Here is a 24,566-nt window from a genome sequence, read left to right on the forward strand (position 1 = left end):
TGTTGGGGATTATTTGACAACAAACTTGGTTTATCCATCTTGTTTGATTTCTATCGGAGAACATAAACTCCTTGCTGATTTGATTCTCTTAGAGATCCATGATTTTGATATTATACTTGCATAGATTAATTATCTTCCTATCACGCTAGTATTGATTGCTATATAAAAATAATTACTTTCTGCATACCAGATTAGCCTATAATTTACTTTGAAGGTATTAGTCATGATTTGCCTTCTTGCTTGATCAGCATTTCAAGCTCATCGTCTTATGTAGAAGAGTTGTTTTTGTTATATTGTGTATGTAAAGGAACATTCAGATCAAGAAACTCACATAAATGAAATTTCGGTAATCAAAGAGTTCCCTGATGTATCTACAACTCTACTTGGTGATTTAATTATCTACAACTCTACTTGTTCACTATGTTTACGAACGTTTTTAAATTAAACATATTTTCGATACAATTTCATCGAACAAAATTTCAAACCAACATTTTTACAAAAGTACTAATTCACCCCAGTATCGAAACGATCTGAACAACCTTATGTCTCGTAACAGCATATCACGAAAACACATGATTCTCATTAAAATTGTTCACGGATTAAAAAAAAGTTAGAAAGAAATAATGAAAGAAAGAAAAATAAGAAGTGAATGCACTTCTCAACTTCTTTTAGCAATCCTACATTCGGAACATAGCAAAATTGTTACAAGACAACATTACCAGGGCATCAATTATTTGTACTGGCAACTGAATCAGCTAACATAAGGCACTAATAATGGAATAGAAATGGTTTCAATTCAAACAAGTCCTGGTTAGTGAATGGCAGGCTACCAGCTACAGCCAAGAGGATAATCTGGTATTACCTCCTCTCAAGATTGGATTGGAATGCACATGCATTCATATAAGCAAAATGCCCTGGTAATGTGTCATATAAGCTACAGCCAAGGTGTCGCACTAGATGGAAAGGTGCAATCGAAAATCAGTGAAGGCGATGCTTTAAAACAAGAAAATCAACCTTCTCCAGGACTAGGTGTAAGTTGTTTCACAGAAGACTTCTTGTTCAACCATAAAATCACCATCTCAGCCTCCAACAACACATTCATGATGCTTTCCTGCATTGCCTATAAAAATAAAAGTGAACACAACTAAGATGGAAGTGTTGAACAATTCTGAAAGATTGAATCTAATAGCTAATAACAAGATAAACTAAATATTTACTCAGAACTTCCAGGTACTCAAGCTCTAGCAGAATCTAAGGCTATCTGTTTGACGCTTCTACAGGAAGCTAAGAGGGGTCATCACAAAAGTGATATTCAATAGAAGCCAAATCATTACCAAGGGAAATTCTGAGTGTCCGTTACACCCAGTAACAGACAACTATTGATCACAGAAGAATATCTGCGCCAATTCCCTGAGTTGCTACCTTGGTATTAAATACATAAAGAAAATTTAAGAATACAATATGAATTACAGCACAGTATTTAGCCTAAGTTGCAAATGGAAAATCAACATTACATTTCAATTCACAATAGATAACAAATTCTACAAAACTTACCAGAATGACTACTTCATGATTGTTTGGCACTAATGAGAATGGAAGAGTTCCCAAGTGAACAGATATGATTACCTTAGGCACCTCAAGTTCTCTGACAACAGGTACAAGTACTTGCTGCTTATCTCTAGCTTCTGGGTATTGATCCATGGACTTGACCCTTGCAAGGGCTGTCTGCAGCCAGCTTAAGATTGTTTTCTTCCATAGTCATCCTTATGGGCCTTTGCATGGTCTGTCTCTCTGATGGTGCCTCTGCTCGAAAACCATGCAATGTATGTAGCTTTTGCCTCCACAACAATATAGTTTTCTCCACATTCCTACTGACATTTTTTTATTGAGAAAACAAGATTAAACATAGACAGGAACTAAAGATAAGGAAAGATAATGACATTTAGATATTTACCGGCAACAAAATACTGCCAAGTGATGGACTGTCCATCCATGCATATCTGTGAAATTAACATCGACACTTGTGACTACAATTAGTTTTATAGTCCAAGCATAATCCAGAGCTACCACTAGATGAACACATCCTGTCCATTCTCATCTAATAAGATGACGAGGATACCAACGGCTAGTTTCTAAAGAAGCCAACTCATGAAATAATTCAAATGACTGTTTTCTGTATGAGGGGAAAAGTCCTCATTGATTTCCTTGAGCAGAGTAGAAGTTTCACAATCAGCTTCCATGGTGATAATAATAAATTTTACCCTAATAAGTTTTCTCTGTAAGGTTTTGGTTCCTAGATTTTGGTAGTCAAGTGGTTCCCAAAATAGTAACTTGTCTATCCACACAGAAAGAAGCATTACATTTGCACTGCAACTATAGAATTTGGAAATCTTCATCAGAGTGAGAGTCACTTGTCCGAATTTAAATTCTCACAATTCACTACAAGAAAACCTATTGGAACAGGTGTCAGATAATGGAACCCTTCCAGATTTATGTGGAGGAGATTGACACTGAAAAGTTCCATCAGCTAGAAGCTCTGCTAATATAAAATATCCCAGCAATTGAAACCTGCCACATAGACGCGATAGTGCTGAAATGATGGTTCAAAATTAGAAAAGAACAACTATGTTAATCTGATTCCATCAAGAAGACTAATCTGCTTCAGAAATACACAAAAAGAATATTAATACTGCACACCATAGTCTCCAAGCCAGCATACACATAATTTGGAGAGAAACCAGTAGGCTGTACAACAGGTCTTAGGAAAGTGTGGGACTCCTTGCATATGGATCTACATGACTGTAGTTTGACATGATTGGATCTTCAATGACATTTTCACTTCCAATGACATTCCAGACGATTCCAGAATTGGATCTCATATGCAAGTGATCAACTTCACCAAAGTCTTTGCTCATCCACCTTAAGAAGCCATCATATTTCTTTATTCTGTGTTAGAGTAGTTGAATGATGGATGTTTCACAAGAGCAGTGCAATCGATACTATCCTCCATAAATGTGATATTTTCAAATTCAATATTTGACATATCAAGTGAATTAATGTCAGCATTAGAAATCTTCAATGCAGAACTTTTCTGAATGATATAATCATTTCTTCAGCTACAGTCTATTAATGAGAGCTACAACAGCAAAGAAAACTTCTCCAAACAAACGAAAAGGGAAATGCTGATATACCACGAAGACATCTACAAGATTTCCATATTCAGCAATGTTTCCTACACACACTTTGTCAAACACCAACAAGTTCAACGAAATATTAAATAATGATGATTTATTTTCTTTTAGCAATGGTGGCTAGATGTTAGAATATTAATTTGGCACATTAGAGGGGCTGATTAGTATTGAAAAGGGAAGTTAACCAAATCAAAACATGTGTTTGACTGGATGTCCAACAAAGTTGGTGTATAAAGTATTAAAGCATTCTAGCATATTCTATCACTACGAAAGCAAGGCGAGGGATTACCACAAGAAGGCCACTCTCATGAATAAGAGCCAAAAACATGGTAGCCATTCATGATGTGCTTCCAGAAGAAACAAACTAAATTAGCGCAGCAATGACAAATTTGTGGTGGTTTAGACTGGTACAGGCTTAGAATGTAAATCCCAAATTAAACAATTTTCAGCATGTTAACTAGTCAGAAATATCCTGTTTACTAATTAGTTGTGTCCTACAAGTTAACACTCAATTTTGTGCAATAAAAGCAAAAAGACAATATTCAAAGAAAAAAGAAGACAGAATTCAAAGAGAAAAAGGAGATGCAATATCGACAGAACTCTGGACCAATGATTCTTTTTTAACACAAATGTTTCACTAAGCAGAAAAAATAAGCAATGCAAACAATAAAAAGCTCATTTTAAGAAGCTATGCTTTAATACAGCATATAATGTAGAAAAACAGCAAATGAAAACATCATACAGTTCTAAGCATGAAATCAAAAGCACAATATGTTATTTAACTCTGATGGTTGGTAAGAGATTTATGGATGGCAAAGATGGGAGAATAAGGTTAAAATGCCAAGAATTCCAGGAATCTTTAGCCATAGTTAACAAAGCTGTCGACATCCCAAATATTAGCTAAGATGATGTATTTGAGAAAATCAAGGCACAGGAAAGTATAAAAGTCAATCACCTACATTATTAAGCTCAAGTGAAAATATAGTCATTCAACATTTGTCTTATCTCTCGGCAAGATCAACCTGCTCTATTTAGCATTTTAGTTCTGGCCTACAATGAAGTAAAATGTAGCCACATATAAATATATACAGTACCTGCAAAGTACTTTTCCTGTGAACGGGTGACGTTATCCATGGTGCTGAGATCATCTGCATATAGGACCCAAGTATCAAAGATTGAAGTCTTAGATTGTCGTCCATGGTGGCAACCTGTGATCCCCAAGTATTAAAGATCATCTGGAAGCCTTTTGCACATTGTTTCAGGATTTCATCCCAGGATGTTAGATCAAACAAATTTCTGGACCTGCTAAATCCAAGGTCTGCTACATCTAGAAATTAAGTTGTATCCTCTTGAGCACTCGAATTATTTTCAGCAGCTTGAATTCCAGGGAAATCAACTGGAAAATTTTAAGCAAGGAGTATTTGAATCAATAAAACATATTTCAGTTTAAGTTCCAAAACCAATTGGAAACATGGAAAAAACATCTCACATAGGCTATCTACAGAAGGAATGGTTACATAAGGGCCAAAGAGTTGAACAGCCATCAGTCATCAATCATCATGCTGCCACATCTCAGCGACAGGGTGGTATCGGGAACTTGTTTGATAAATATCTGCTGCATCAAATTTCGCTTCATGTATGCTGAAATACAAGTTGCACGATTGTATATAATTAGAGAATTATACTGTTAATATGATGCACAGCGGATAATAATGTAGCAAAAGCTTGTACCTGATTCAGCATCTTCATACTCTGAAGTGTGTGCACTACTGGGGCTATCAGTATCCATGGTTTGTGAAGGTGGTTGACCCTGACTAGTGGCAGAATTAGAAGTGAAAAGATTATCCATTTGGGTGACTTGCACAACTTCTTCAACATCTTTAGTATAGCTGAGACTTGGTTTATCCTGAAGATATGGCAATCAATAGTTTCAGGTTCATTACAAATTTACAATTTAAAAAAAAGCAAGCATCAAATGAAGGTATAAGATAATAAGATGATCTTTTTAACAAGTATCTCTGAGTATAATCAACAAAAAATTTCCAGGTAACTTTGGGCCACTAAGAAGCAGTCAAATACAGTTATGTACAAAAAGTATGTTGCATATCAAAACAAGATATTCTTTTTATTTTACACAAGCCAAATAATAGCTGTAATATGATAAGGACATCACAAGGATAATATAAAATTAAAGCAAAGAACCAAAAGAATTAGTAGAGGAACATGCTCAACATAAGTTACTTACAATTCCACGGCAGCCTAGAACTTTGGAACAGAAGTCACATCTCATGAAGGCAAAACAAGAAAAGTCAAGACCAATCATTTATGCATAAAATTTCATTACAACATCAACATACCGATAAGATAATAAATTCAAGGTTTCTAAAGTTAGTTAAGATGAAAAAAAAATCAATCCACTTTGGCTGATAATTCCTAATTGTATAGGTAGGACAACTCAAACTAATTGATGCCAGTATGGTCAGAATTAAATGATCTGTTTCTTTCCATGTCAATCATATTGTTGATCATGGTCAATAGCAGAATATTATGACCAATTCTGAGAAACCTCAACCAAGAATTTTGGCTGATTCCTAGATGATTCTGATTTATGGCCAATCCTAGGGTCTTCTGGTCAATACTGATGCAGTTTAGCCAATGTTGACTGACTCAATATAGTCTAATAGATCCTAATCAATTAACTGATCCTGTCCAATCTCAAACTCATCCTAGTATGAACAAATACAGAATAATATTAATCCGATAATCTAAAATCAATATATTTCTCTCATAAATCTACTTTCAAGTATGTCCATATCAGGTGAAACATATCAAGCTGACAACATACCGATATTCGGTATACAGATATCAATATCAATATAGGGAAATGACTGTCCCAGCTTATGTGTTAACCCAGTTAAGATTATTCGGATTATAATCAAACATAATCAGACTGGTTCCATCCATTTTTTTTCAAGAAAAGGGCTTGTCTCATCTCTTCTTAGGGTTTCACGATGTAATTCCTAACCCATAGCTCCATCATGATTCTAGTTGAGTGACCTTGCACCTTTGACCTCATGCAATACATCCCTTTTTCTCTCACTAGTCCTTCCTCTCTCCTCTTTCTAGCAGCATTTTCATCCTTCTGCCTCCATGGTTGCAGATGTCAAACCACTGAGGTCAAATGGAGGATGTAGTAGGAGAGATATGGTCTCAAGAATTGTTCAAGTATTCTACTTAGACTTGCCTTGGTGTTCCTAAATTCTTCAGGCATGCTCATAACAGTCCATCAGTTAACATAGAAATATACGAGAAGCATTCATCTGTGCAAAAATCTTATGGCAAAACAAAGATCCTCCATAACATATTACAAAAGTGAATATGAAGCTAATCAAGACAATAATGCAGAAAATTAATATATGTCATTATTAACTAACATAAGTAAACAATAGAAAAAAACAGTGATCACGAGTAACTTTCATGACATTCTGACACAGGAAAAATAATAACCACAAGAGGCACCATATATACTAACTGCAACATTGAATAAACATGATACTAAAGATAAAAGAGGTCAATGCAATTAGTTAAAAAGCAAGATTAATTACAACCTTGACTTCACGATAATGTACAAGAACAATGTGCATGAGCTCCCTGCAACAAAAGACAAATCAATAAATATTTAGCATAGTCTAATATCAAAGTATAATAATTTCAAAATATATAAGCTCATCTGCATTAAATGACTCTCCATTAAGGTTACAAAAATAAGAAATGAAAGTAATGCAAAAAGCCACAATTATAAAATTAACAACTTTTTGCAGATAAGCACGAGTCAAAACCTGTGTTCTTTTGGAAACTGAACCATTTAATAATTATGAACATTGATGCTTATGTTGTCTATTTTGTTTCCAGAATTTTTTCTTCTCCTGTTATCAACAACTAAGCTTTCATGGGAGAAGAGTAATTGATAAAAGAAATAATGTCGTAGCCTAGGTAAATAATAAAAATGCATAGAAAACAAACTTGGTTCCCTTCACCAACTAGCATTTAGGATAATTAGGCATTTCCATTTTTCCAAGACTAAACAACAAGAAGCAAGTGAAGAGCATATTCATCCAATGGAATGTAAAATATGACAGCTAGACATGCTATTTTAAAGGGTTTCCATAAATGCAGGAGGAAACTATTGGCCTCAATAATGTTAACAGTGGGTACTCAGCATACAAATAAATTAACATCATTATAATTTGTTTGGAAGTCTAAAACTAAGAGTCCCGAACCATTTACACAGTAGAATATAGATACATGTCCAAGAAAAGACTAGCATTGGTCACTTACAGCATTTAGAAAACCACAAAACACTGGTAAAGTTTCTATGTTTATATTAGGTACTTAAATGGCAAATGTAACCTTGTATAAATACAAATAAAGAAGGTACATATAAAGTTCACAACAATGAAGTTCATTAACTGAATCTTTCACAAACAATTGTTCAGTTTATAATAACGACTTCATTGTTATTCATACGCCTCCATTCTTAAAACAAAATGAACTTGTTATAGTAAAGTATGCATCATCATATCCTCCAAGCTCAATCTAAGGTGCATAGCATCAACATGTAAATGAATTAGCAAAATAATATGAAAAAGAAAAGGTCATGATATATTTTAGACATGATGGCATTAATAATATCCATCTTGGGTCCAACAGACCTAGCAGTTGTCCTATTAACAACATATAAACCATGTTATAAGTAGTCACAAAAAATAGAGTGACAGTTACATTTTAGAAATACTTCCAGAATCAACAAAGCATGAGTATGATAAAACTCAACCAACAGAAGTTGTTGCATTGTGGAAGGAGGTATAGAATATGAATCATGATTTCTGTTTTGTAACCTATAAATATGAGAGAATATTCAGAACCTACTCATCCAACATCCAATAACTCCGTCTTTGAAATTTTTCGTTCTCCTCACCATGAGCATAGTAACAATGGAGCATATCCACACTTCCAACCTGAAATCATGAACTTCAGTTTGGTTAGATTTTGAAATATTGACTTAGAAAATAGCAAATAAAAATTTAAGGTGGCAACTATATAAACCATCCAACTGATTTGACACCTTCTAGTGAAGTATTTGAACTTAACACAAAGGCACTGTCAGGCAACAACATGTACATGCATCCAAATTTAGTCACACCAAAGATGCAGTAATATATGCAGATACATGTATCAAATGAACTACATTACAATAAAAATAAAATGTTTTCTTTTCCTTACAATAGCTACCAAGTAAGGCTTCCCAATTCCCTAGTGGCAACTACACCAAATTGTCATCAACATGAACAGTCACTTTGTAAAATGAAAGAATACCAGAAGAAAAGTGACCTAATTTGCTTCCCAGATAGAAAAGAATAACTCGGTTGTGTTGCTTCAACGTCTGGAAACAATCATAGTAGTCAACAGACCCAACCCGAGAAGCAGATCAAATTCTCTCATAATATCTTAATGAGGAAATGGAGGCGATGGAGCATGCTCTCACCCTTTTCCATCTTTCTATCGGGACTTTCTTTTCTAGTAATTCATGATGTGCAGAATTGTCTATTCCAAAAAGAAGTAACTTGAAGAGATATAAGCACTTCCATCGCTAGATATCTATCAAGAATTTGTTGAAACTAAACTATGTTTATGCAACTTTCTTCAATTCCTCCTAAATGTTCTGAACAAATTAATAGTATCTTTTGTTTCATATAATAATAATATGAGGATGAACATTGATACAATAGTAAGGTTGCTTCTTTGTATCTTGGGTGATTTGAGTTTTGAGTCTTGAAAACAACCCCTCTTTAGGGAAAAGTTGCATATATTGATCACATTTGCTTCTTTGTAACTTGAGTGATCAAGTTGTGAGTCATAAAAATAACCTCTCTTTAGGATAAAGTTGCATATATTGATCCTTCTTCCTATACCCTTTATTAATGGAAACCTCATGCAACAGATTATATAGTGTATGAATCATATCTACCAAGGTCTGCAATTTCGTACCGTACCGAAGTTTCGACGTTCGCTCAGTACGGTAAGAAACTGTATACCGAGCAGTATACTGTTCGATATACCGCTCGGTATATATATATAATATATAATATATATATATATATTATATATATAATATATATCGTTCTCTCTTCTCCCAAGCGAGGCGACGTCGCCTCGTTTATTTAAATAAATATATATATATAATCCGAAAAAGGTGATGTCACATCGCCTCGGCAACATCGCCGAACGTCGCCTTTTTCTAATATATATATATATATATATATATTATTTTATTATTTTTTTTCGTTCCGCCCGGTAGCAGGCGATCCGCATACCGGTATGCCGTCGGACCGGTACATACCGCCCATACCGGGCAGTATCATTTGGTATTGCCTACCTTGATATTATCTACCATATTAAAGTTTAGCCTTTATATATACAGAAAAGCTATTTAGATGAACCAATTTAACCTACTCACGTGCTTCATGTGTGGACCCCAAAAATCATGATGTGATAGGCAACATCATCACCTAATGTATATCCATTCATTCACTAAAGAGCATGCTTTTCTAAGGGACTACATGTTTTTGAAAACATAATTTCAGGAAATTTACCTAATAGTGTTTTAGTTAAAATCAAAAGAATAAGTTTATCAACTACTCTGTAAACAAAGCATGGAAAGATGTGCCATCACCAGTTTCACTTACTTTTAGCCTTTCATGAGCTTCTTTCACAGTCTTCCCATCCTTTTTCTTTCTCCAGTTATGACCATCCTTCCTAAAGTACCTTAACACCTTTCGATCGAAGAGAAACAAAGAACCACCTGAAGCAAAGAAAAAACATGACAAAATTATCCAATACAGAAATGTTACAGAAAACACGGTAGACCTGTGCTTAGCCTTTCGAGTTAAACAGTAATGGTAATATCCATCTCCAGCATTAACATACAGCTCATTTAAAACCTACCAATAAGTTTTATGATGAATAAGCTTATAAATAACTTAGAATCAAGTTTGTCCAATATAACAACTGAATACTTGAAATAGAGAGGCAAAAGATAAAGAAAAGACTACATTTTCTGTATTCAGTTTTGGAATGACAATAATATTTGTACATATCTTGGCACAAATCATTTAGTTATTTTGGTATCTATCTAGTTACATACAAGTAGGGAAGAACAAAAACGCATTCATGTTATAGATTTTTATCCATACAAAATCAATAGACGCATTTCTTAAACATGATTAACAAGTTCAAAACCTATTGTTCAAGCAATCTCAAAATTCAAGTAACAGTATATTCAAAATAGACTGTCCAAGCAATCTCAAAATTCAATTAATGATACAGTTCATAAACTGTCATTAGATGTAAAAGGTTATAGACTAAAGTAAATAATAAATAAGTGTGTCACTAACAAAAGTTGCATGAGATCATACTGGGAGGTCTATTTGGTGGCTCTGGTGCAATATGAAATTTTCTGTGGTTTTGAAGTATTTCACAAATTTCGGCAGGACGTAACCATCGATCTTGTGCTTCCACAAGTATCTGCTCAATATCTGTATTTTCATAATAAGAACATATTATCAGCAGATTAAAGAAAAGAAACGGAATTCAATAATCCTCAAGAGGATGGAAGTAATTCATTTGGTCACCCAAACACAAGCCAATAGAATATATTGATCCATAGTATGCGTGAAGAATTAAATCTTAAGTACCAATACCTTACAGGTCTACTCTCAAACCAATACAATATGTCAATACAATACACTATTGTACAGTATATCACTGGAAAAATAAAAATTGAATCAGTCAAATAGTTTGGTAGAGTCTATAGCATAGGCTGGTAGGGTCAGTATCCTATGATGCTTGAATCCATGCTATGAAATGTTTCTTAAGTTATTGACTTTTTAAGCATATTAAAATTCGATGCAGAGTAGAAAGAGCTAAAGAAATCTTTGGGACATAATCAAGTGATTGGTACTCAAAATAAATCATTGCACAGTAATAAAAGTAAACATGACCAAGCATAGCATGCCCACAGAAGAAAGAAGATGAAAAATGGATAAGATATCATAAGGAAGTTTGAGAACTTGTACAAATAAATAATCATCTAAATCATAAGACTGCATCATCTAATGAATGGCCATTTTAGCCCATAGAAACTCTCTTATATATATGTGAAAGGATAGACCAAGTCACAATTCTTCCAGAAGTAAGGAATGTAAACAAAATGGATATTCTATTACTTTGAATGTCATCCTCAAAAAATGAAATCCTCATGATGGTATCATGACTATAACAAATAAAAGCAACACTAGTTGAGCAAGCATGATAACCTAAAAGCTGCCCACAGATAATTCCAAAGCAACAAGGTGAGCAAGTATATAAGATGGTTGTTCAATCTTTTGGGATAAGCAATTAATGCTGTTAGAAGTAATGACCATACAGTAACAATGACTAAAAAATGGACATTTGATATGTGTTATGATATTCCTCTATGCATTAGAGCCTAAAAAATTGTGCACAGCTATAATCCAGGAGGTATTTTGCATAACAACCCAATATAAAGTGGGATATATCCAAAAGTAATCCATGAGGCAGGTTTAGGTATTATCAAATTCTTCTAGAACTACATCCAGATAAAAAATCTGTGCTTCAAAAATGAACCAAAGAAAGATCATATGTCCAAACTTCTAATTCTATTTACGGACTTCTTTAACAAGATTATTTAGATGCAACATGACACTGTTCAGAAACAATAATAAATATGCTTTGATATTTCCTACAAATACGAAAATTTCTCGCCCACCAAGAAGAAAGATAGAAGAGAGTGCAACATGGTCTATAAATGTTAGCTAGTAGTAACCTAAACAAACTTGAAAACCTTAACATAAATGAATAGCATGCCTTGGTATTACAGTAAATTTAGTCCAACATAACCTGATATTGGTTCAAATCAAGAAAAGAGTTTTCCCATTATTCCCCAATGTATATGGGTATTTCGATAAATGTAGTACCTAATGATGTAATCTTTATTGGTTGAAATCAAGAAAAGAGTTTCTCCATTGTATATGGATATATTGAGCATGATTAGCCCTTCCCAGTCTCCAAAAGGCAGATGGTTCATAACTACCTTTTGATACAAGTAATAGACTGCCAGAGCAACTTCCAGTTTTAGTTTAACACAGAACCTGGCCCTATCAAGAAATTTAAAACTTGGCAAAAATTCTAAGGAGAAAAAAAGCATCCATATTTTGACAACATTGGAACTCTTTATTAATTTCATAATATGTTCAATCCTGTCATCCATACTATTTATAGCTATATCAGCCACCAAAAACTCAATGATTTAATTTGAGTTGTCCCTTCTTGATTTTCAATATAGTAAGTAAATGTGAAGTATATGTGATGTTCCTTATAGTTACCACCCCATCATATATTAAGCAATTTCAACTCTTCCAGCTTACCACTGTTATAACAGGCCAGGCTTTGAATTAATATAAAAAATACATTGTCAATAAGAAATTTCCCATTATACTAGAAGATAATGTTCATGATGTTTGATAAACACAGAAAAAAGAATTCACATATCGTTATATGTTTCATCAATCACTCATTTCCTCCTTTTGCAAATACCTAATTGTGCACCGTAACTATCTGAACAGTCTCCAAAGTTTAATACAACACAGAACTAGCTATTATTAAGTCATTGCAGTCTCATATTTGTTTCATAAGCACTAATATACCCAAATAGAGAAATTGCAAATATAAAAGAAATCAAAGTATTCACTTTAACAACCCGTTTCATGAATCTGGATGTGATTTGGTTCATCCACATCAATCACATCTCACGATGTATAGAACAAAACAACATCAAAAGCATGTCAAACAGTTGTGGTTGATAAACAAAAGAAACGTATATCTAACCACAGAAACCAATCAACATGCACTCAAACGAGATAGCGAAGGCACCAGTAAACCTTACTAGAGCCAAAATACCAAAATCAAGAAATCACAACCAAGCATCAAGGCAATCAATAAGCTAAATTTCATTCATCATACTCCGAGAAATGGAAAGAGAAACAAAAGAATAAAGAAGGAGCAGATAACTACATACCTAACGGAGGAATCGATCCACTCCGCCCGGCGCCCGCCATCGATCACCCCCAACGCAACAATTCACTTCACTGAAGCCGGACTCGTTCTTCAAAACCCTAGATCCTCATCAGAACCGATCGACAAGTTCCAAAAACGGAAGTACCAAAGCACGAACGATTCCCGTCCGATTTCCAACCTAAATAGCGGGAACCGATCGAAGGAATCTTCCTGGAAGATCTCGGGCTAGGGTTCGTAATCAATCGAAATATATGATTGTTTAAGGGGAAAGAGGAGATTGGTAGAGACAAAAGAGCGAACGTTCGAGGAAGAAGAGGGAGAGAAGAGATGGGGCGAGTCGAGCCGCCGAGTTGGAAATGGGACGAGGATGAAAATATTAGAAGGAGACGACCATTAACGACGGTAGATCGGAACAAGGAGGCGCCTATGTTTATTACGGCATCGATTTCACGGAAATGCCCCTCGCCGTGGATGCAGCCATACCGGACGCGTCGTTACGGGATAAAAAAAAAAAAAAACTGTGCAACCCGCCACTAACTGCTTCGTGGTTGGGTAAAACAGTGTCCCCCATAGATGAGCCCCGCACGAATCGGTACACGTGTCGATAGGCCAAAGAGCGATGGCGATGGGCGGACAGTCTATTGCGCGAACGTACGTGTATAAATGTACGCGTAGGGGGGGAGGAGGTGGTGGCAATTACGTTAGAGACGGTTTTCCGTTACGGTAATCAACCACGTTGCAAGTAGCAGCTTCCCGGCGATGTTGAGATCCGCTCCAATTTACGTGGAGGACTGCAACATTTCAACTGCCCATCTCGGCTGTCCATATTTTCTGTCGTCAAAGATCATCCGTCCGTTCAGCATCGTCAGTTTATCGATCGGTACCGTAATTGAGTTGGAGTTGGACAATTTAGGAGTTAGTCGAGACCAAACCTATGCAGAACATTGGAGTAATTATAATTGTCGATTGGTGTCTAATCGAAGGAGTTCATCTGTCCTTGTCCGTTACATATGCTCATCATTGGACACTCACCGGGATCCAGCTCATAGATTGGGCTCACGAACAAATTTGATTTGGATGCTTTCATCTCACACTTCACCTCCATGATTTGATGATTTAGCTTCATGGATAATTGATTGGGTGTTGATTTAGTAGTTGCCCTCCAAATGTTGGGTCAAATGCTGCAAAAATTGGGTGAAGTAGTGAGGCTGACACAAGACTTAAAATACCAAACATTTTCCATGCACGAGCATGCGAACGTTCAACGTCCAAATTTATTAATGTGATGGAGACTGCACAACCAAATCAAAAATGGGGCGAGAGTGAATAATTTAGAAGGTGATTGGTAGTCAGCATTCAATTTTTGTGCATCTTCCGACATCACAATCATGTTTAAGAATTCAAATGTAGCTGGCCTATTAAAGACCTGATGTGAAGGGAAAAAGAAGACTCTGAAAAATTAGAATTCAGTTATTATAGAAATGATTCACGTAACTTTAATTTTTGGTAAGGGATGACGCGTGGATGAAAAATACTCTGATTACTCCTAAGGTTTTCTCAGGTAAATTAAGAATATCCGAGAGTAAATTTTTTTTAATGATTTGTGTGAAATAATATACAACGAGATTTGAGTTTAATTTGTAAGTTAATTAAGAGATAATTTAATATTTTTATATTTTAATATTCAAATGTTATAGAGAATTAAATTTTCTTTTTCATAGTGGTCGTAGATAATGAACATCGAACTACATAGATCTTATATCTTTCATTTTTTTTCTAGATTTGTGTTTATTATTATTGATTCTCTAAGTTGTTGCTTTGGTTTCAAGATTTTCTTTTATCACCTCCTACCCACACAATAGCTCATTAAAGTTGAGTATAATGTGGTTCGTTGATGGTATAAAAAGTAATAAATCGAAAGGTCGAGGGTTGAAGATATCATTTAATATTTTTTTATGACTAAAATATTAATTACTCTAGCTGTACAAGATTCGCTTACCAAAGTTGTGGCTTTGAAATTTCATCAAAATATTTTTCAAAGATCTACCATTCAGTTGATACAGTGAAGAACGACTTCGATTATCATCAATAAGAACTTAGATGAAATCTTGTCTTCACCCTTTGTCTTTACAAAAGTAAGGTCTCGAAAGAAATCTTGTATTCACCCTTTGCCTTTACCAAAGAAGAATAAGGAAAAAAACAAATAAAGAAATGGTGATGCCATTTCTTTATGGTAGATCTTTGAAATAAATGTATTCTGAATGGTATCAAAAGGTACACATCCTAATCTTGATTTATTATTATTTGATCTTAAATTATAACATTAAATTTATTCCACATAATAATATGATTATGATTTTATGCTTATAATTGATATTAAAGCCTATTGTTTTGAAATCAAATACCTTAAATCATAAAAGTATATAGATTTATTTTGTATTTAACCTTTACCTGTCAAAAGGGTGATTTTTGTTCCATGTTTAAATCACATGATGCATGCACTATTCAATCTATTTGTTTCGTGTTCTCCATGCCTACTTACGGGTGATGTAGGTTTACTCATCCACATAAGTGGAGTTGCAAACGAGAGTTGCTACCCTATCCTAGTTGATGTACTACATCGCTATCTTAGTGTTATTGACAGCACATATCTTAGTGTTATTGACAGTACTATGTGCATTGGTACGAGTGTTAGCCGTATCTTGCAAGTTAATCATGTAAGTAATGACATATGTGACACGTTACATAATCTTTTTTTCTTATTATTATTATTAGTATTTTCTCACTTTATGTTGTATGTTACAGTTAGGATCAAGTCGGCACTAAGAGGGGAGGGGAGGGAGGGGGGTAAATTAGTGCTATCGTAAAACTTACATCGATTTTAAAATCTTAGTACGATTAAAAACGATATCAAAAAAAGTTTAATTTGAAAGTATTCGTAAGCATAGTAAATAAGTAAGTAAAATAGTTTACAATTAAAATGAAAATCTTAAAGTAAATGCAAACCAAGTTTTATAGTGGTTTAGTCGTAATAACCTATGTCTACTCCCGATTCCTCTTTCGTCAAGGCCACCAGTATTCACCAACGATCTTTCTTCAATGGGTGAAGACCAACTACCATCTTACTATTGAATCTCGGATTTTGATGATGAAGTCAATTGTCATTTATTATCTAATCCATATTGTCACGGACAAACTTTGAAATAGGATGTTTGATGTAATGCTTATATCTGTCCATGTCTGTTGGCATGTTCATGCCTTGTACAACGTGTAGAGGGGCAGCCGAAGGCTTATAAGTCCCATTTTAGTTGGGTTGGTGGCCTCTTTAGGTTTGTAAATAAAGGTTGTGTCATGTGGACACGTGCGAGAGCTTTTCGGTCTGTAATGGACCATTTTACCCTTTGTTGTGCCACTATTCAGAGCTTGTAAAGTCTGTTTGTAATTTGCATTGTCTATGAAGTGTTTTTTGGACATGTTTGCTTGTGGATCCCGATTGAGGCGTTCTCTTTAACCCGTTCTCTCTTTTGTTGGTCCTAAGGGACAATGGGAGGCTTCGGGGAGGCTGACATTTGTGGACGGACGCGCGAGGGTGCCGCACGACTTAGGCAAAACCAGCTAAGTCCATGTCATATAGTATCAGAGCCGGGACAAGCACTCATAGAAACACTTGACATGCAAATGTGGGGGACCTAGCGGAGCTGCGTTGAGGGCAGTCAGCACATGCGCGACCGTTTGAGGGAAAACGGGCATGGAGATGTAGGGAAAAGAGTCGCTCAGAGGAGCGGGCATCTGAGATTGGCATTCAGAGGAATGGGCAACCCTTCGCGCAAGAGGCACAACGAGAACAAGCAAACTTGGAAGAATTTAGAGCGCACAAAGGTTGGGATGGCTGAGTTTGAGCTACGGCTCAACGTTGACAACTATACTTGATGGTGCTCTAGGCAAGCGAGGCGCTTGGCAAGAATGAGACCATACAAGGTGGAATGAGTTGCTCAATGACCAAAAGAGTTATGCAAAGCTCACAAAGGTGAGGGGAATTGCTAACTCGAAGAATTTGGTACTCATGCATGGGCTTGTATGCGGACGATGGAATGTTCGTGGCCATCCCAAGGCGACCGAAACTCGGCGCCATGGAGCATTGAAACTTTCTCTTCGGCATGTGAAGGATACGTCCGTCGGAGGCTGAAGTGTGTAACGAGTTCAGCATGTTGCTAGGCTTTGAGGGGTGCAGCGGGGGCTATATTGACATGAAGTCGCAATCTAGCAAGTGCATTTGCAGGAGGCAGAACATTGCACAGTTTGTTCAATAGTTCGGAGTAGTCCAAGGGGATGGTGGTCTCCAAAACGAAGAGAGATGTTGCTCCAACGGGACAGTTATCCAGGAGGGATAAGTCTCGGCTCTCTAGAGGGAGAATCATGTGACATGGACCTCACATGTTGAGGAGGAGTACCTCAACAAACAACAACTCCACGAAGCTCGATGGACTGAGCAAGCGGCGAGGAGTCGTCGCATGATCTTGCTTGAGAGAATGCATTAGTGGATGCATTGCGAGATCAAGTGGGGGAGCGACCTAAAGCAACTTATGAAGGTACACTTGGAGTCGATGTGGAGATCGGACTCAAGGGAGGGTTGACCCGTGAAATGGTGGGTGCGAGAGCCACCATCGACTCAATGCAAAAACGAGGAGCGGAGCAACTTGGGTGTAACTTGGCGAAGTACCCAAGCCGCATGAAGGGAGCCAGCATAGAAGTTGGAACATGGAGTAGAGGCACAGTGCTTTTCTTAGACAGAGGTCAAGGACATGAACTCTTGCAGATGCAAGAGTAGGATCATGTTGTTCCATGGGTCCTTCATTCTGATGGAGCGGACTCATCTTGCATGGTGCCAAAGACGAAGGGAGCTTCGGGGCACATGCACCTTATCTCGGAGAAGCATTTGATGGAGGAACTAAGGTGACTCAATTTGCGGAGGCGAAGTTGGGTTCAGAAGGCCTTAGCACGGGGCGAGAGGACGCAGAGGCGGATACTCGTGAAGAATATGCCACAGTGTTGCCATTCGAGTTGCTATGAAGGAAGCGGTGCGCAGCGAAGATTGTGCTGGTAGGGGCAGAGGCCCAGGATCTGGACAATGGTGCACAAATTATAGTGAAGTTGGTGGACTTCGGGAGCTACTAGGCGACGGACTGTCCTAAAGTGGTGCTTCATCTAGGTGTGACCCAAGAGTGGGTGGATAAAGGTCGATTGCCAAAGGAGCGAACAAAATTGAAGGTGGAGGAGACCCTGCGATGTATTGGCAGAGGCCACACATGGAGGGTTCACAATTCAAGTTTATTCCACAAGGATCAGAATGCAATGGAGATGTCACCAGGAGGCCACATGGTGCAGCGGATCGTGGTGGAACAGTTCGTGGCAATGTGATACACACGATTGAGTCCCGTGAGGGATGAGATCACATGGAGGTATGATCGGGAGCTACTGGGAGCTCCACTTCGGTGAACAACATGGCGGCAAGAAGGGCTATGGATTCAAGGAGTGAAGGCCATGGTACCGCAGAGGCGGGTCTTCCGTGCGTGCATCGAATTTTGCTTCGGATGAAAGCCTTGGTCATCAGCATATGGGGGCTGGGTTCCACCAAGGGAAAAGTTCGAATGCAAGTACCAATGATTTCCATGGGAGGAACTTGATCATGCAGAGGTATGATCGAAGCAGTTGGAGAGTTGGACTGCTCCAGAGCTCATATTCGCTTAAGGGAGCCCGACAAGTCAGGGGACAAGGTCGAGTAAGCGAACGTTGCTACCAAGGAAGCTAAGGAGAATAGAATCGGTGCAAACCCTACAATGTGATGGCAGAGGCCATGCATGGGAGTTGCAGTCTGTCTTTCCATCGACCAAACAGACTGCTTGGAGAACACAGAGGTATTGAAGCAAGAGGTCGAAAGGGGCGAGGAAGCGACGACGAGTCCAGAGGGACTTAGCTACCAAAAATCAAGCATCAGTCAGAATGGAGGTGGACTCAGAGGAGTGCCACGGAGACATATCTACTGATCGTGAAGAAAAGGGATACAGATGCGAGGAGACGGATAGTAGGGCCATGGGCATGGCAGCGCCATGGTACCGTAGAGGCGGGACTTCCGTGAAAGTCATTGATCCCTTGCTCTCACGGAGGGAGAGCGCTTGGTCGTGAAAGGGGCCGAGGAGGTGGAGCATGTAGAGGCAATCTCCAAGTACCGAGACAAGGCTGAAGGGTAGAGGCCAAGAAACTTCGTAAGACCGGTGTCAACAAGTTTCTCATCAAGATAGCCGTAAGTGAAGGACTTCGGGTCATGCAAGAGTGCACGACCAAGGAACGAAGCAGGCAGTACGCGGTGCTGTACCTTTGCTACTCAGTGGAGTAGGCGGCAGGGTTGATGGAGAAGATGGTACAATCCTAGAGGCGACCTCATCTATCAGAGAATTACTCCAAGTTGGGGTGAAAACTTCCCGCATTCCAGAAGTTCGATGGCATTGAGAAGGTGAATCACAGTAGCTAACTCAACGCAAGGAGTGCAAGCACTTCAAGTGCTTCAGAAGTGTGAGCAAAGAGTAGGCGAAGGCCAGTAACCAGCTCGATGCATGAAGTACAACCTCGAGGAGGCGGGCGAAGTCAAGTAATCTTTGCCTTCTCAACTCTTAAGAGAATGGGCGAAACCGAGTACCCTAATTCTCTTATCTATCCAGCAAAGGAGCCCTGCACAAGTTCAAAGACCCTTTGAAGATAATGGAAGACAATAGTTATCAAATCCTCACCGACGGTGATCAGTGCTACTGAGAGTAGATTGTCCGCTTCGTTTCCCAACGAAATGCCAATCAAAAGCGGAAGTGATGCGAACCTACTTGGATGTGACAACTAACCGAAAGAAGAGTCAATGAGCAGATTTTGTGGAGGAAGGACCCAAAACTTCAGAAGTTTGCGAGGCGATGCTCGTTAAAGCTCCAACAAGTATCCACCCAGTTCAAGCAGCATGTGGAAATTTTGAGAGACTGGCGCAGTAAGGATGGTCTTTTTCCTTCATTTGGTGGATCCGTAGGAATCAACGAGGATCAATACAACTCAGCCAACCCCACACCAGAGTCAGAGTCATTGGCGAGTTGAAGCAGCATGGCGGATCAAAGGTTCGACTACTCAAAAACAGCAGCGGAGAGCAGCTGGGAGCCAGGAGGCGCATTGCAGCTGGAGCAGAAGATTGAAGACTCAGCAAAGGCGAAGAGTTACAGTGTTCACAAAGGCTTCGACGAGGACGTCGAAGGGATAAGTGGGGGAGAATGTCACGGACAAACTTTGAAACAAGATGTTTGATGTAATGCTTATATCTGTCCGTGTCTGTTGGCATGTTCATGCCTTGTACAGCGTGTAGAGGGGCAGCCGAAGGCTTATAAGTCCCATTTTAGTTGGGTTGGTGGCCTCTTTAGGCTTGTAAATTAAGGTTGTGTCATGTGGACACGTGCGAGAGCTTTTCGGTCTGTAATGGATCATTTTACCCTTTGTTGTGCCACTGTTCAGAGCTTGTAAAGTCTGTTTGTAATTTGCATTGTTTATGAAGTGTTTTTCGGACATGTTTGCTTGTGGATCCCGATTGAGGCGTTCTCTTTAACCCGTTCTCTCTTTTGTTGGTCCTAAGGGACAATGGGAGGCTTCGGGGAGGCTGACCTTTGCGGACGGACGCGCGAGGGTGCCGCACGACTTAGGCAAAACCAGCTAAGTCCGTGTCAATATGTTGAGATAAGTATGTAGGATTAACTACGATGGAAGTAAGACATGCAGCAGGAGTTACGCCGGAGTCAAGACCATGATCACGTTGGGGGTTTGAGAGTTCGACGGAAGTCCGGACGGTCGTCGGAGGTTCTGCGAGAACAAATCCGAGAAGTCCAGGAGCTTGCCAAAGAAGCTCATCGGAACTCGCCAAGTGGATCATCGCAAATCCAGGAGTTTGCCGGAAGTCCGTCGGAGCATCGCTGAAGGTTCGTTGGATGTTCACTAGAAGTTCGCCGGAAGAAGCGATTGACATACCGGAGTAAGTTGTAGTAAATGTCTTAAGAAATATCATAGTTAGCATGTAGATTAAGTTAGGAATGGGAGGTGATCCCATTAACTTAATCTGGAGGCAATTGGGCCCTTGATAGACCCAAATTGGGTTGAACGTATCAACCCATTCGGACCAGAATTCCTGCTAAGCGGTGGCACCGCCCAGGAGATGGTATCCCAAGAAAGCTAAGTGGTGCAACTGCCCAGGTCAGGCGGTGGCACCGCTTGGGCTTAGTCTCCGAGCGAGACTAGGCGGTGCAACCGCCCTAGTCAGGCGGTGGCACCACCTGGGCTCAGTCTCCGAGCAAGATTAGGCGGTGCAACCGCCCCTGTCAGGCGGTGGCACCGCCCAGAGGCTCAGTCTCCAAGCTACTAGGTGGTTGTACCGCCCTAGTTAGGAGGTAGTACCGCCAGCACCTTGGAAATCCGGGAAAAGATATTTTTTAGCTCCAAATTCAAACCAGTTTGGGGCCTATATATATACCCCACCCTTTCCTACATGAAAGGACGCCGAAAAACCAATCTTACTCTATGATTTTTAGAGTTCAAAAGTGTTGTAAAGGCTAGAAATTCTCCTCCCTCTTTTCTTTCAAGTTTTGATCTTTCAAGAGAGGAGAGAAAAATTCTGTAGGGGTTATCTCCTAAGCCCGTCAAAAGGAGTGAAACTATAAAATGGTGGTTAGCCTTCGCCTATTGAAAGAATGCCTCTAGTAGATGTCGTCGGTGACCTCATCGGAGGAGGAAGCCAAAAGTGGATGTAGGTCAAGATTGACTGAACCACTCTAAATCTCGGTTTGCATTTACTTTATATTCTCTATCTTAACTACAAACTGCCTCCATAGCTTTACTTTAACTACACTTTGCCTAATCTAAGTTAAAGCAACTTCTGAATCGGCTTTCATACCGAAATCACTTTTATCGTATGAACGTCGTATTTCGGTTTACAATTACATTCTATTATCTATCTTAACTACAAACTGCCTCTAGATCTTTACTTTAACTGCATCTCGCTTGATCACAAGTTAAAGTGATTTTCGAATCGGCTTTCTTATCAAAATCATTTTTATCATACGAACGTCATTTTAAATCGTCGAAAGTTTTCCACTGCACTAATTCACCCCCCCCTCTTAGTGCTCTTGATCCTAACAATTGGTATTAGAGCAGGGTTCACTCTCAAACGGATTAAAACCCAAGAGAGATGGCATGCGCCGGAAACCAAGAGGGCCACTTTATTACACGTCCACCCATGTTCAATGGGACAGACTACACCTATTGAAAGACCCGAATGAGGATCTTCCTTATTTTAATGGATTTTGAACTTTGGAATCTTGTCGAAAATAGATTTTTGAAGTCTTCTCTTCCAATGATCGATTGGAATGAATTGGAGAAGAAGACTTTCACTCTTAATGCAAAAGCTATGAATGCCTTATTTTGTGTGCTTGATAAAAATGAGTTCAATCGTATTTCGGTTCGTGAAACTACGTTTGATATTTGGCATACACTCGAAGTGACTCACGAAGGCATAAGTAGAGTGAAAGAGTCAAAAATCAATCTTTTAATATATTCTTTTAAACTTTTCTAAATGAAACCGAGCGAGACTATTGGCGACATGTACACCCATTTCACGGATGTCGTCAATGGTCTAAAAGGACTCGGTAAAAGTTTTTCAGATTTTGAGCTCGTAAATAAGATTATAAGATCCATTCGTAAGAGTTAGGACCCTAAAGTCACTGCTATTCAAGAGGCTAAAGATTTAAACAACTTCCCTCTTGAAGAACTAATCGGGTCATTAATGACCTATGAAATGACTTACAAGGCTCATGAAGAGCAAGAAGACATCTTTCCAAAGAACAGGAAGGATATGACACTTAGAAATTTAGATGACCACTTGAGAGAAAACTCAAGTGATGAGGACTGTGACAATGACTTGGCACTTCTAACAAGGAAATTCAAATAATTCATTAAGAAAAACAAGTTTGAAAATGATATAAAAAATAAATTTGAACCTAAAAAGGACCAAGTTATTTACTACGAGTGCAAAAAGCCAGAATACTACAAAAGTGATTGTCCCCAAGCCAAGAAAAGAACATCAAAGAAGAAGGTGCTCAAAGCAACATGGGATGACTCGAGTGCATCCAAAGAAGAGGAGTCCAACACCGAGCAAGTTGCTCATTACACCTTAATGGCCATCGGAGAGGAGGTAACAAATTTAATTGATGTAGATTTATCATTTGATGAATTATTAAATACCTTCCATGACTTATTTGATGAATATAAAACAATTAGTAGAAAATATAAATTGTTGAAAAATAAGCATGATAGTCTTGTTAGCAATTTTGATAAATTAAAAACTGAATATCATGATAGTTTAGCTCAATGTGAAAAATGCCATGATCTAGAAACTTCCAAAAGGATAACTTGCTACTTAAGGACGCCTTGAAGAAATTCGAGGTTGGTAGCAAGTCTTTGAACATGATCCTTACAAATAAGGGTTATATTCCTAAAAGAAGTGGAATCGGATTTGTGAGAAGTCCTATCAAAATCCAACCACCTTCATAAAAGGCTATATCTTATATGTTCGGCACCATAGTAAATACAACTTTTGTTGCAAATATGGACATAAAACGTATCATTGTCCATTCAAGAAAATTAGCCCGAACAAACTGATTTGGGTTCCTAAAGGAACCATGATAAACTCTATACAATATAATAAACAATGTATATCAGTTTTTGAGGCACCCAAAAGTAAATGGGTACCTAAAAATTATCCTTTCTTGTAGAGACATACACCATCACAAGCTAGGAGCAAGAGATGGTACCTTGATAGTGGATGCTCAAGATATATGACTAGAGATCCATCTGAATTCTCTAAGCTCACTAGCATAGACGAAGGCTATGTCACCTTTGGAGACAACAACAAGGGTAAAATCATTGGCAAAGGAACCATAGGTAATAAATCCAACTTCTTTGTTGAAGATGTTTTATTAGTTGATGGTTTAAAACATAACCTCTTGAGTATTAGTCAATTATGTGATAAAGGATATATCGTCAAATTCGAATCTAATGCTTGCATCATTGAAAAACCACACAAAAACACATCTATGATTGTATTAAAACAGAATAACATATACACCATTGACATCAATGATCTTTGCAATG

General features: G+C 38.1%; 1 protein-coding gene across 6 annotated transcripts; it reads right to left on the reverse strand.

The window, feature by feature from the left end:
- Positions 1-624: 624 nt before the first annotated feature.
- On the reverse strand, positions 625-13,736 carry LOC103972941 (calmodulin-binding transcription activator 2). 6 transcript variants are annotated; one of them, XM_009387359.3, is made up of 11 exons: positions 13,348-13,736; positions 10,667-10,786; positions 9,938-10,053; positions 8,121-8,209; positions 6,800-6,842; positions 4,923-5,097; positions 4,681-4,832; positions 4,286-4,587; positions 1,955-2,568; positions 1,627-1,871; positions 625-1,120 (listed from the first exon to the last, which is right to left on the reverse strand). In XM_009387359.3, the coding sequence occupies exons 1-7, from the start codon at positions 13,385-13,387 to the stop codon at positions 4,735-4,737; spliced, it is 681 nt and encodes a 226-aa protein (XP_009385634.1). In that variant the 5' UTR covers positions 13,388-13,736; the 3' UTR covers positions 625-1,120; positions 1,627-1,871; positions 1,955-2,568; positions 4,286-4,587; positions 4,681-4,734. The 6 variants fall into 6 exon arrangements, with proteins under 6 accessions (XP_009385634.1, XP_018676769.1, XP_009385636.1 ...); XM_018821224.2 differs by having other exon boundaries at positions 1,955-2,590; XM_009387361.3 differs by lacking the exon at positions 1,955-2,568 and having other exon boundaries at positions 1,627-1,868.
- Positions 13,737-24,566: the final 10,830 nt, after the last annotated feature.

The sequence above is a fragment of the Musa acuminata genome, chromosome BXJ3-5 (assembly GCF_036884655.1).
Source record: "Musa acuminata AAA Group cultivar baxijiao chromosome BXJ3-5, Cavendish_Baxijiao_AAA, whole genome shotgun sequence".
Lineage (NCBI taxonomy): Eukaryota > Viridiplantae > Streptophyta > Magnoliopsida > Zingiberales > Musaceae > Musa > Musa acuminata.